The following is a 13,998-nucleotide window of genomic DNA, read 5'->3' on the forward strand; positions in this document are numbered from 1 at the left end:
TTAGACAAAGTATTGCCAGCAGGCTGAGGGAGGCGATCCTTCCCTTTATTCAGCACTGGTGAGGCCACACCTGGAGTTCTGTGTCCAGTTCTGGGCTCCCCAGTACAAAAGAAACATGGACATACTGGAGAGAGTCCAACAAAGGGCCACAAAGGTGTTTAAGGGACTGGAGCATCTCTCAAATGAGGAAAGGCTGAGAGAGCTGGGATTGTTCAGCATGGGGAAGAGAAGGCTCTGGGGGGATCTTACCAACATATATAAACACCTCAAGGGAGGGTGTAAAGAGGACAGAGCCAGGCTCTTTCCAGTGGTGCCCAGTGACAGGACCAGAGGCAATGGGCACACACTGAAACACAGGAGGTTCTGTCTGAACATCAGGGAACGCTTTTTTACTGTGAGGGTGATCGAGCACTGGCACAGGTTGCTCAGAGAGGTTGTGGATTCTCCATCCTTGGGAGTTATTCAAAAGCCATCTGAATACGGTCCTGGGCAACCAGCTCTAGTTGGCCCTGCTTGAGCACGGGAGCTGGACCAGATGACTTCCAGAGATCCCTTCCAACCTCAGCCATCCTGTGATTCTGAGGGCTTTTTGCTTTCAGGATGTGATCTCCACACATTTGACTTGGAGGCATGGCAACAAAAGGACAGTTTTTGCCACTGAAAAGCTAGGAGCTCATGTTTTGCTATAGAATCCCTGTAAGGATGGTGGCTTAGAACAAAAGTTACACCAAGGAGTCAGGGAAGTGTGTGAGAAGTATTACTTAGACATCGAGTAAAAACGTTCACGGGTACTAAAATATTCAGATGGAAGTACTCTGTTTCTCCAGCAGGAACAGAACCCCTCTAGCAAGACCAGGGGACAGCCACCTGTAGGGCCTGTGAAATGCAGCATTAGGTTAGCCAGAACTAGATGCCTCCACTAATGATGAATTTCTAGGCTGGCTGAGTGGTTCCTCTACTTCAAAATCTACTTACACCCTTTCTTCAGATTTATCATTTAAGTGACACTGAAAACATCACCTTCTGAACAATAATTAAAAAACCAAACAAAACCCACAGTACAAAGCACAGCCATAACCTAGCTCAAGAGGAATACAAAGTTAATCACACTTTTTAAATAAGCAAACACCTAATCCTAAAGTAGCTATGACACAGCATGGCCCCTCTTCTGAAAAAAGTTGTAATGAAAAGTCTGAATAAACAGAAAGAAATCACAAGTGGTATGATCCTGACAGGACTAGGACACAGCAGTTAGTGCACACCTACATATGTTATTTAGCACAATATCCAGAGGATGTGGTAGTAAAGTAGATCTACAGCTACAGGTTGCCTAAATGCCTAGTGGCGTTTCTATGGAAAAAAGAAAAATACACTACAGGAGAATGAGTCAGCTTCAATCTGATGTTATTCTATGACAGCAGACTTCCAAAAATATAGGTCGCAGATTCAGGCAATACAAGACAGAAATCTGTTCTCTGGTATAGAATGCATCAAGTCATAATTCTGTGTTCCCAGATTCTGTTCAACTGCTCAAAGTCCTTGTAGCTGCAAAGAATTTCTGTTTAACATTTAGCAGAAGTCTATTTCTTCAGCCAGAAGACCACTAAAAACTAAACAATTGGATCAACCAACACAGTTGGGTGTGAGTTCTGAGTCTTAAAACAATGAAAGTTGTAAGCTATTTAGCTATCCATCATTTCAGTAAGTATATTCTTCCACGACAGTAAGATGTGGATAATGGGAATTCAGAACCCCACTGTTGTCTTCAAGGATACTTGAAAAATACTCACATGAAATAACGTGAGCCAGTATTACTATGTTGAGCAGCATGTGAATGCTAGCTACCAAAACGTAGCTAGGAAGCTGCACACTTGTTTGACTAGAACGAGTGAAACTTAAAAGACCACATTTAGACAAAGGGAAAAAAAAAAATCCCATTTTTTACTGTCAGTGTTGCTGAAGTGATTCCACTAAAAAAAATTGCTATCAAAATAGAAGTCCAGTCATTGTAAAATCTTAAAACCTTTTCATGTCTAATAGTGATAGATTGTTAAAGCTCCTTCAAGAGTTAATTACGAGCCCCCAGGGAGGCTGTGTATTTACCAGCACACCAGCTTAAAGCCAGGAAAGCCAGGTTCTGGTCCCAGCTGAGGCTACTGTGGGAACCCAAATCATAATCTCTCCACCATTTGCCCTTTTATTCTTGCTCTAAGCTTTTGGAAGACATGACTACTACATGCAAAGTTGGAAAATGGCCTTTGATTACAGCATTCAAATGCTACAAAAATATTTTAAAAAATAAGAACTGTCACATTAAATATTTTGTGTCTTGGCTGGAGAAAAGCAATAGTATATTTTGTACAAGTGTTTTTATTAAAAACAAAGCACAAACAAGACACTGAAATCTAATTGCTTTGCAATGAAGTCCAGTGTGCTTATTCACATGCTGAATTAGTTTTAGCAATGGGGAAAGATCATTTAGCATATCCAGTCCTTTACTTGCCAATTCCTCCAATTCCAAGGCTTGAAGTCTTCCAACAACAACTCTGATATCACAGTATTATCTGCATGTCACTTTTTCAAACTTGTAAAAACCTGCCTTTTAAATACCATGGACTCCTCCCCTCACACTGCACTGTCTTCTACTAAACGTACACCTTCAAAACCTTCCTCTCAGACACTGCATCTTTGATTTAGATAGGAACGGCATGAGACCTGGCACAGGGAGTAGAGAGCAAGCACCACGCCAGAAAAACAAGCAGCCAAATCACTTTGTCAGATGCACACTGCAGGCGAAATAACTCAGAAGAAACCCCAGCTTTTGAGGTGCACTGCTCATCACAATACTTTTTTGCATTGCTGAAAAACAGATCTCTCTTCCATCTGTCTGTGCCACTGCCACAAAACTCCAGGTGCTTCCCCTCAGCGTAACTAGTATTTTGGTTCCTCTACAAGAGCTCATGAAGCAGCACGTTGCGTACCTCCTGCTTCACATTTTGCCTACGGCCATACTATTTCAGGTAACAATCTTGCCAGATACAGATTCTGCACCACAAGAGAAAGACACAAAGCTTTGACCATTCCAGCAAACAGCCTGTTATCCCCCCACGCCCTCCCATCAAGAATAGGGCAATCCTAGCCAGATCACATTCTGCCTACCCAATCTGCCCCACAACGACAAGATGCTACGATTTGTATCATTGGAATGTTTTATTAAGTACCTTTAAATCCTTGCTCTAGAGACAGATACATTTTGCCAAAGTTAACAAATTGCTTAAATAATGCCTTAAAAAGAGAAAAAGGAAAAAGGAAAAAGAGAAGGAAAACTGCTGTTACTAATGTACTAAGTGTGGTCAAAGCTGAAGAAAAGAGTTTCAACAACCTAAGAAAGAGATCTTCATTAAAGGTCAGACAACAATAACTCAGTTATATTAAAAGGAAAAACAATGTAAGATGGATTAAAAGCCATAAATCCTCTTTAGAACACTTCTTGATATTTACTAGAAAGAGAAAAAAAAAATGCAGCTCTGATCATTTTCAGGCTGGATAAAGAACAGCAAAACTTCATACCATAAATGAAAGAATAAACACTGAGACACACATTTAAGAAAACTAATTTTGCAAGATGAACAAGAAATTAAAATGATACCACACCTATTGAAGGAAGTGACAAACTGCAGTCACTTCAAATGACAACAGAGTAAGGCCTACAGCTCCCATTCAACTGCATTCACATGGGTAAGTATCTATTTTCCAGTTAAGTTTTTGGTAAAAACACTGTAGCACAAACACTTGTCCATATTAAGTCAATGCCAGACTCCACACTGGAAACTATGGAGTGAAATTACAATTTTTAGTAGAATCCAGAGATCCCAGTCAAGATCCTTCTCACTGTATCAGAACTACCAATGTATATAAAGAGATAATCTATCCCAAAGGTGAAAAAGGTGAGAGTTTGAGGAAACCTAATGGAGGATAGAGAATGAAGCATGATGAAAGACTGTAAGCAAATTTTTAAAATGCCACTTTAACACAGGCTTGGCTTAAACTAGTCAATTACTACTTCTACACAGCATAAAAAAAAGACAAACATTATCATCCAGCTTAACTAGAGATGATGGCAAACATGCTGCAGAAAGTCATACCACCAAGCCCTGTGTACAGAGGACAGGGTTTCTTTCTGGGCTATTTTCTAATGAACAGGCAAACTACAGCTGCATGGGTATAATCGCCCTAGATTACTCAGATATTCCCAACCGTCCACAATACTGATTACATTGAGTAAAAAGCAAAAAACCGCAAACAGAAAACACACCTCCTTGAATGTGGGGGGTTTTCTGCCAAAGACAAATTTCGTAAGATTACTGAAGTCTCCAGCAGCCTTTGTACTTTCATCTGTTGAGTTACACTACCGTTGTCACAAATTAAAATTGGCAGACCTCATGGCTGGCAATAAAACAACAACAATAGTGAGAATTTCCAACACAGTTAATGTCCAAAATAGTACTAATCATGTGACTGTTTTCAAAGTTCTTTATTCTGCATTCTTCAATAAAACACCGTAATGTAAAATTAAGTCAGAAACGTAAGGGAGCAAAGCTATTTTGGGGTATCTTTTCTGATAAAAGGTAGTAACCAGTTTAATCAAGAAAAGCTGTCCAAAACAAAATTACAGAAAACACACATTTCATTTCCATTGTAGATGTAAACAATTTGAGAAATCGCTAAGAGATATCTTACAGCATAACACCAACAGACTTGGGATTACAAAAACTAGCCAATGAGACAAACCATAAAATGTTATGGTAAAGATCATTTTTAGAACCGCAACAAAATAATCATGCTGGGGTGTTACAAAAGGGTGGTAAACGACTATTCAAAATTCTTCTGTACCAACGTGGATTGGTACTATAAAACACACTGCACTTTACAGCACAGTAGCTAAGATTTGCTGAAAGACAGGGCGAAGCGTATTTACCATGAGAAATTCCCCTGACAAGTGCTGGCAGTAGCAGTGAGACTTGTGAGAGGAAGACAAAATTTTCAGAGATAGCAAATTCAGTAGTTATATCACTCCTCAATTGGAACCAAACTGACAGTTTTACATAAATGTAGACAACCAGTGCGCCCAGCTTACGCCTTCCTACTCAGTTTTACAGTATGTTTGAAGTGTTCAGAATAGGCAAACTCCATACCTTTGTATCAGTGAGGCGGTACACGTTCTCTCTCAAATGTAACAGAAAGCGCTTTAAATTGAAACAAAATAGTTAATTTTCCTGGGAGGGGAAGGGTAAGAGAAAAGGAAGCAGTGTTGGTTGACTGCTTTTTTTAAGCACAGAAAGACTTCAAAAAGTAGAGCACAGAGTTTGTCAAAATAGTTGTATATGCCAGAAAGATAAAAGAATTAAGATCTGAAACCTGGATAATTATTGCTGTAGTGGACTAACTAGTGCTGTGACCATCCTCATTTAAACTGACAGGCTTACAGTTTTGAACAAAATACATGTGCACCTTCAAAATTACATTTGCACACTTATTTCAATATTTTTTCTCCTAATCATTCCTCCCAATTTAAAATCCTCTAGCCACTACAACCAGGCCTTGTCCCCATGTTTTCTCTAGGGCACATACAGATGCCAACTACTGCAGTCTTCTATGTGAAGTTCTTACTAAGGGCAAAATCCTTGGTGGACTTTACTGAATTCAAGCTTAAAAAAAAAAGTTTGTGCAACTGAAAAGCACAAGTAGTTTTTGTACATGGTTTTCTTCTGCATAAGTGGCTGTTGAGTTGATGCAGGGAAAGACAAAATAGCAGCTTTTACAGGGAGCATCTTGCAAATTTAACTACCTAGATGGCTGTTAGCGTAATCACTACAATAAAAGCTACCTTGAAACCCCTTCTCCTTCTTTATGTAATTTTCAAATACATACTACCGTCTATTTCATTTAAGTCACAAACAATTAACTGTGCCATAACTGTAAAAAGGCAGCTACAACACATTGCAGAGCTTGCCATGCTTAGGTACATCCTTGGCTGTTTTTCTCAAGTGTTAAGTAATTTTTCACGTAAATGTAATTGTGTACTGAACAGTTATCTACCTAAACTTTAGATAGTTTAAGAAAAAAGTTTCATACCCTTTACATCTATTTTATGGTTTAATTACAAATTTTTGACAAACATCTTTTTACCAAACTATCCTACGTAGCAACTAGAACATTTGATAAATACATACTATACCAAAACTACCTTAAAAGTATGCTATTGATTATAGATTTTAACTTTACCAAGAATTAGCACATAAATGTTGTTGACTGATACCTCAGTGTTCTTAGAATTTTAAAAAGTTCTTTTCTGACAGCTCTGACTTGCATTGCCAACCTTAAAATATGGCTATTAATATCTTACTCCATTAATCTTACTTTATCACTAGTCTAACAACAAATATGCTCAAATCTCATAGATAATTTGAGAAGGAAAAAAGAGGCAACATTTGTGCCCAACTACTATTTTACTAAATTCCTTGTGACAGGTCACAACTACTCTCAGCCCGGATTGCGTTCACAGCACAGTTTCACATTACAGTAGCCAAAATAAACTTGCTGCTTTCAAAATGGGAGGAACTCAACCCTGCTTCCTCTTCCCCGTTCTTCACTCCCAACTCTCCCTCCTGCAGCACTTTTGAAAATCCCCCCTTTTTTTATTCATCTACTCTGATGCTCACCCAACCGGGAGAAAAACCAGTTCAACTTCCTAATCCACAAAACTGTATTTACTTCACTTTATCAGGGTTAGCTTTACATCATTTTAGCAAATTAAGTCAGTTTACTGTGGGATCAGACACTTAAAAGTTAGTGCAAGGTAAGAAGTAGGGAAAATAAACCTCCCCCCTTCAGAAGAGAGCAATTACTTTGACTTACAACATCTCAGGAAAGTTTCAGCAAGAACATTCACAGACAATTACATACACACTCTCTAAAAAGCAGTGTCTGGGGCATAGCAAACAATTGTAACCAGAAGAGGACCCTGGAAGAGCAAAGTCCAAAAAGGCCTAGACTATTGTCCTGTGTATAAACAACCTTTCACATTCAACCAGATATGAAGTGATGCTTATGTGTAAGTTCTGATGCTTAACTTCCCAAATTATCACCCTTAAATAACAATACTGAAATAAGATCAAATCTTAATGCACTGCTTCTCAATGTATGAATCCTATAATGGTCTGTATAACCACAGTGGTGGTGCAAACCTTTTGATGCAGCTAAAACACTTTATTTTTAAAAAAGTGTTTCCAATTAAGAGTCTGATGATAATAATGCCATGATAGTCATGCCATTCCCTCACTTTCTTCTAAAAGAAGTAAATTTAAATTTTGTTATGCCTTCAAGGAATTAATCCTAAAACCAAAGTCAACACTTCTCTCATTACTAAAGTCTCATCAAGCAACTGTAACTCGGGGAATTAAGGTGCTACATCAGCAATGGTTTCCCTGTAATTAAACCATCTATTCCTGTTTGAGGCAGGCTAACTTGACTTTTGCTAAAGTAGATTAGGAAACAGTTTAAAGCGTACCGAAATAAATCACTGGAGCTAAAAGAAGTACTGTATTAGCTGCACACAACTTGCAGGTTTTCTATTTAAGAACAAGTCAGTCAATCCCTTCTTTCCCCCAACTTTGAGCAGCAATGCAGATTACATGCGAGTAACAGCAGGGAAGCTCATGCTCAGGCTGCCTTCCTCTCCACAAGAGGACAGGTACTCTCCCAGCACGTCTGTGGACATAGAAGAGGGAGTTCAGGGCTAAACAAACACTTGCATTATCAGGAGCTCTCTCTCCCTCTCCCGCAGACATGTGGGGCCAGGACACCAGCTCCACATCCCTGCTGGCTCCCTGCACAGAATCATACCACACCCTACTCCAGCTCCTTCCAGCAACATCTGCTTGGGATTTTTAACAGATTTGCTCATCAGTAAGTGCAGAGGAGGGGGTAAGAAAATCTGCCAGAGTAGCAGCCCACATATCCACTGATCACTTGCCTATTACCTTGAAATGATGTTTTCATGTACATAACCTATGACATACAGAGGCATGGACTAAAAGGGTATGTTCTTGATAGGTACTTTTTCCACAGGAATTAATTATCAGAGGGTGTAAACAATGCAGGCAATGTAAAGTACACTAGTTAATTTTTCAGTTCAGCCATGGCCTAAAGTAAGTAATATTTGAATAATAGAGAAAGGCATTGAATATATTATAAAGGAAAAACAAACTCACGTTAAGAGTGAGACAATCCTTTCCTCCCCCAAACCTGACTGTACATAAGTACTCCCTGAAGCTTCGAATGAACTTTTCTCATTCACACTACTTGTTTCAAAGAGCTTACTGTGAGAAAACTTACTACATACCACTTCTTAACACTCATCTTAAATTCAGAATACCCTCTATTTAATCAAATTCATTACATCTCATCTGCAAGGGGAGAGAAAAAAAAGCACATTAACATTGCATCGATGACCACTTCAAAAATGACATCTTACCCTATACTAGGACTTAAATGGCTTAGCTGACAAGAATTTTCTTAGTATAAGGTAAAAACAAAGGCAAGGCCTTGAGACGAATCCTGTCCCTGAAGGTTAGTTCATGTACGGAAAGCCATTCATGTAAGGTAAAAGACTCCCCTTCCCATTCTACAGAACAGCAAGTTAAACTGCTCCTGTGAGTTTTCATAACAGCCAAGAAATGGTTATTTGTCATGGTTACACCCACTTCCTAACCCAACATCAAATTAAGACATATACTAAGAAGAATTTACTAAGATTGACTTATCTATGAAATTGTGTGTCAAACTTCCTTCACAAAGCACAAAGTCTCCAACCCTGAAACATACATGAAACAGGTGGATAATCAACAAAATATATCTAACACCCACTGCAAGAGAAGCTGGGCATCTTTTTTTCAAAGATTAAAGTCATTAATTATTCACATCCCAAATACTTTATGGAGTTGTTTCTCAAACTGCAGGCCATACCCAATTTTTCTCCCATTAAACTTTTCATATACAGTTTGCAGAGAACAAATTGCTTGGGGGAAAAATTCCAAGCTACCTATATTCCTAAATAAACTTATCGGAAAAAGCTTAATTACCTCAGTTCATCCTAAACAAAAGTTTAGCCTACTATCCGTTTCAAAAAATGAAACCTAATACAACTGCAAATCTAAGTATGACCTTGTCCTCTATGAGCTTTCTTCAGTGCAACTAGCTTCCAGACATCTGAGTGAACACCATGAACAAGCCAACAGTGCTTCAACTTATTTGAGAGAGGTTTAATAACCACCATCAAGGTACAATATTAACTAGCATTTTCAAAAACACTAGTTAAGAAGTACTTTCAGGTGATGAGTAGGCATGTTCAGGAGTCTTCCCATTATTTATGGTTCTACAGTTACTTTTTCCTTTTTTCTTCAAAGTGTTTTACCATTCTCTGAGTGGCTGCATGAATAAGAGGGATAACAAATTACACAGAAAATCTAATAAAAACTGTAGAACACAGTGACACAAACTGCACCAAACCAAACTGAAAAAACCTACTTCCTCACATTTTGGAGACTGCTTAAAAGCAGAGCAATACTTCAGGAGAAGGATGCTTTCCAAACACACCTCACCCCCTTTACACATCTACGCTGATTATTAAGCACAATGTATCAAATATTTTATTATAAAAATTCAAAACTGTCACGTATTCTGAACACACAGGGATTGCACCAATAAATCCCTTGTGTTTTAAAATGTGATTATTCCTTAGATGCAGAACACAGATCCATTACTGAAAGCAATACAACTGATCATGTTCTACGTACACTATAAACAAAAGCATACAATGCAGATTTATGGTCCCAAAATCAGATTTTGAGAAGCAATTATAATTCAGAATGCAGAGAGGAAAAAAACTAACTTGGGCTCCTGACCACTGTCTGCAGCACAGACTCAAAAAAGCCTATGAAGTGTGAGAGGGGAAAGAAACATCATAGAGATACGAGCTGTTCCAAGATCCTAATTTCTATGAGCATGTATATGAGAACTTATTAAGCTGTCTAGATCCTGATCAATATTGACAGAACAGTAATAAGCAGCAATGCTACTGATAAAATTGAACTGGCATTTCCAGCACATATGTGTGTGCCTCAACCCTATTTATGAATCATTCTGATTTCACTGCATTACAAGTTCTGATACACAGCTACCGCAGTTCTAGTAAAATTATATTTATGAAGTGGAAATTTATGACTTGCAGCTCAGATCAAGAAGACACTTGATTTTTCAGAACAAGTCACTACTTAATAGCACTTCTGCAGCTTTCTCCATATACTAATTACCACACGTTATGAAGCTTCCTGTATCAAATAGAAGTTGTAAGAGCTGCTGCTGTGGTAAGAAGGGAGAAAAAAAAGAAATTAAAAAAAATTATGAAGCATTATGAAAAGTGAAGGGGCATCATATTTAACATCAATAAGTCAACAAAACAGGTGACATTAAAGAAAAAACAGATGAGCTCTCTCACTCTGAGCAAAGTGTGATAATTACATGCTAAATGTTTTCTAAGGGTCTATCAACATTAAAAAAAAAAAAGAAAAAGAAAAACCACTGGGGTCCTTTCAAGTTCAAAGTCCTAGATCTTACCCTAAATCAAAACAGTGCAATGAAGAAGCAGAAGAACTCCTAGTACAGCATCACCTCTCAGTTTGTCACTCTAAAGGAAGATGATGTATGCCAAATTTGAAAGTATTACTGTGGAGAAAGCAAATCAATCCCTTAGGAATGGACAGGCCTCCTAGGAAGCAGGATCCTGTAAAATGTATTATCCGGTTAAGGGGAAAAAAACACACTCCACACTAAGACACTTCAGGTTTCAGACCTATTTTACCATTAGAAGTTTCTTTTCCCCGTTTAAGGGCACGGATGATGTAGTTTGGCAGAAATTTCACCTTTACAATGACCTATTTTCCATATTATAAGCTCTCAAACCTCAGCTGTGTTTTAATAGAGGCATCTCAGCAAAGACTGGACTAGGAACAGTGACCTACCTACAAACAATAGTGGAAGTGAGCTGGACCCTGACCTACTCTGAAACCTGGTAAGATCAAAACCAGAAGAGCATAATCAAGAGCCCATAATTTAAAGATTTATGAATATTTAAATACTATTTATAAAAATTAAATAATATTGATCTATAGTGTAAAAAATATGTAGGTTTCTATCCAGTGATGATTAAAGATCTTGATTTATTCACAGATAAATTTATAAGAAATTAAGACAAATAGTTACATGTTTCTTAAGAATTTCTACATAAATGAGCACAAGTAAAATTTTCAGCTGTAACGCATACCATTAGTAAATGCTACAGAAGAAATATTAGACAGCACTCCGTGTGGCTGTCAAATACACATCAAGCAGCAAAGAAAATTTGGTTCATGGATTTATTTTCTCCCAAGCATTCTAGTTTCTCCCCAGCCTGCAATTTCCCTCCCCCAATCCAACATAAAGTTAGCTACGAGATTTCCAAGCAGACTGCGCTTCTGTCCTAGCTGTCATTCCCATCCCAGCCAAGCCGCACACGATCAGTAATCTGGAGATCGGGCCTCCTTTCTTATTTAAAAAAACCCTATGTATGCAGGGGAGCGCAGAGCACACTGGCAGTACGTGCGCGTGTTAACATCCCTGGCGTACGTCTTCTTTATCCTCGCTCCCATCATTCTCTCACACACACCGCGATCCCCCATCTGCATTGTCTGCCTCGCTCCATCTCTGATTAACATGGACACGTTCTCGGCCCGGGGACCTCGGGAACCCACTTCCTCAGGCAGACGCCGGGACTCCCCCGGGCAGGCCGGAGTCCCCGCCGGGGCCGCGAAGGGGCGGCGGGGCCCGCGGCGAAGGTCGCGGTCCCCCACCCCCGCTCCCTCGGGGGGCAAAGTTTACGGCGGCGGCCGCCCGGAGAGGCCGGGTGCGTGCGGCGCGGCCCGCACCGCTCCGCTCCTCGCCGCCGGCCCCTGCCAGAGGAAAGCGCCGGGGCCCTGCGGCTCCGCGGTGCGGCTGCGGGACGGCGGCACGGCGCGGCGGGGGGAGGGGGGGGGGGTGTCGGGACGTCCCCCGCGGCCGGCGCTGCCCGCTCCCCCGGGGCGCCCCCGCCGCGCCGCGCTCCGGCCGGCCGCCACCGGCCCCTCCCCTCACCCACAGGGGGCCGAGCCCCGCCAGGCCGGCCCCTCCCCTCCGCCCCCCGCCGCACGGCCTGCCCCTCACCGGTCATTGAGCTGGTCCTCGGTGCCCGGCAGCGGGTGCACCACGAAGTGGATCGAGGTCATGTTCCGCGCCGCCGCCGCTGCCCCCCCGGCGGAGGGAGGCGGGCGGGCGGGGGCCGGGCACACAATGGGGGCGGGGGGGCGGCGGGGGAGGGGGCGCTCGGCCTCCGTCCCTCCCCCGGGGCCGCTCCTGGCCGCCGGCGGAGTTCCTCGGCTCACCCGCCGCGGCGCGGAGCGCGAGGAAGAAGGGGCCCGCCGCAACGGCGCCGGGAGGAGGCTCAGCCCGCACCGCACTCACACACGCGCCGCCATCTTAACTTCCAGCGGGCCCTTCTCCCTCCCTCCGTGCGCCGCGCCGGGGAGGGCGGGGCGGCGGCGCGCGGCCGCGGTGTAAGCCTCGCGCTGACTGGCGCGCGCGCCGCCGCGAGGCGCCCCTTCACTAAGCGCGCCGCCGATTGGTCGGGGCGGCCTCGCGGTGCGCGGTGACGTCATGCGCGAGGGACGTAAAAGACCACGTGCCCCCGAGAGCGGCTCCCCGGCCGGCGGGCGGGGGCGGGGTGGTGCGCGCGCGGCTCCCTGAGGCGCCGGACGGGGCCCCTCCCCCCCGCGGCCGGGCCTCGGCGGGAGCGGGGCGGGCGGCGCCGCTTCCCCTCGGCCGGCGGGGGCCGGGCTGCCTCGGAGGCGGCCGGCCCGGCCGCGGCGCCAGGAGTGCTCCCCGGGCACAGGCCACAGCGCCCCGGCCCGTTCCGCCCGCCTTCCCCGCCGCGCCGCGGCCTTGCAGTGCGTTGAACGCCTTCCCGGGTCGAGCTGTTCCCCGTGAGTGGCGTGTGCCTCGGCTCGCTGACTCCCGCCGGGTCCCCTGCGGCCGGCGCGGAGGGGGCTGTGGCTGGCCCCTCGGCCGGGAGCGGTGCGGGGTGCGGCCTGCCGGAGTGGTTTCGGGGGTGGAAGTGGGGGAGAGGGTGCGTGAGGCCGTGCCTGTCTCCGGGGCGTCCCGAGTGGTGAGCTGCAGCAGGGCTTCCCCCCCCGCGCCCCGGTGCACGCGTGGCCGCAGGTGTGCTTCAAACCCACTGCCCTTCATCACCTGCTCTCCAAAGCCGGCTGCTCGCTTTGTAATTCCTAGTTGCGAGTAGCCCGGTCAGTCTTCCCTCCAACAGCCGGCATTACCCGCCCTTTTTCAGGGAGATTGGTGGCATATCAGCAGAAAAAGTTGTCTCCAAAGCCGATGAAGCACTCGATGCCACCCTGGCTGCGCACCCTCCTTCTGGACAGGGTTTAACCGTACAGTTCCAAGAGAGCATACCTTGCAAATGGAGCTGTTTTTAACAAATTAACATCTCAATTTTCTGAAAGTTGAGTAACAAAGTCAATAAACAGCCATTTGTTTCTATAGAAACTAACACTTTGGCTGGGATTGTACCAAGCTTTGATTTTTTTTTTTTTTTTTTTGACTGGAATATGCTGCTTTTGCAGCCTGCTCTTACTTATTTTCAGGAAACCAAAAATTTATAAAATCAGCTTGGAATTTTTTGGCATGTGAGGAATGCTGGCAATCACGTGATAATGGCACAAAATAATTATAGAACCTAGTTCAGTGAGTTACGATTCATTTCTGAGGCCATGTAATCATAAACCCTAGAAATCTCAGTTTCTTCCTCTACTATCAAATCTAAGGAGTTTTGCAACTTCCCATCTTCCATTCCCC

General features: G+C 43.2%; 1 protein-coding gene across 1 annotated transcript in view; it reads right to left on the reverse strand.

The window, feature by feature from the left end:
• UBR5 (ubiquitin protein ligase E3 component n-recognin 5) overlaps nucleotides 1-12,651 on the reverse strand; it is a 95,643-nt gene extending 82,992 nt beyond the window's left edge. Inside the window, exon 1 of the mRNA XM_075495072.1 lies at nucleotides 12,298-12,651. Within this exon, the coding sequence (XP_075351187.1) occupies nucleotides 12,298-12,359 (62 nt within the window). The 5' untranslated portion in view covers nucleotides 12,360-12,651. The remainder of the gene's footprint in view (nucleotides 1-12,297) is intronic.
• Between the last annotated feature and the right edge of the window lie 1,347 nt (nucleotides 12,652-13,998).

The sequence above is a fragment of the Mycteria americana genome, chromosome 2 (genome assembly GCF_035582795.1).
Source record: "Mycteria americana isolate JAX WOST 10 ecotype Jacksonville Zoo and Gardens chromosome 2, USCA_MyAme_1.0, whole genome shotgun sequence".
In the NCBI taxonomy this organism is placed as follows: domain Eukaryota; kingdom Metazoa; phylum Chordata; class Aves; order Ciconiiformes; family Ciconiidae; genus Mycteria; species Mycteria americana.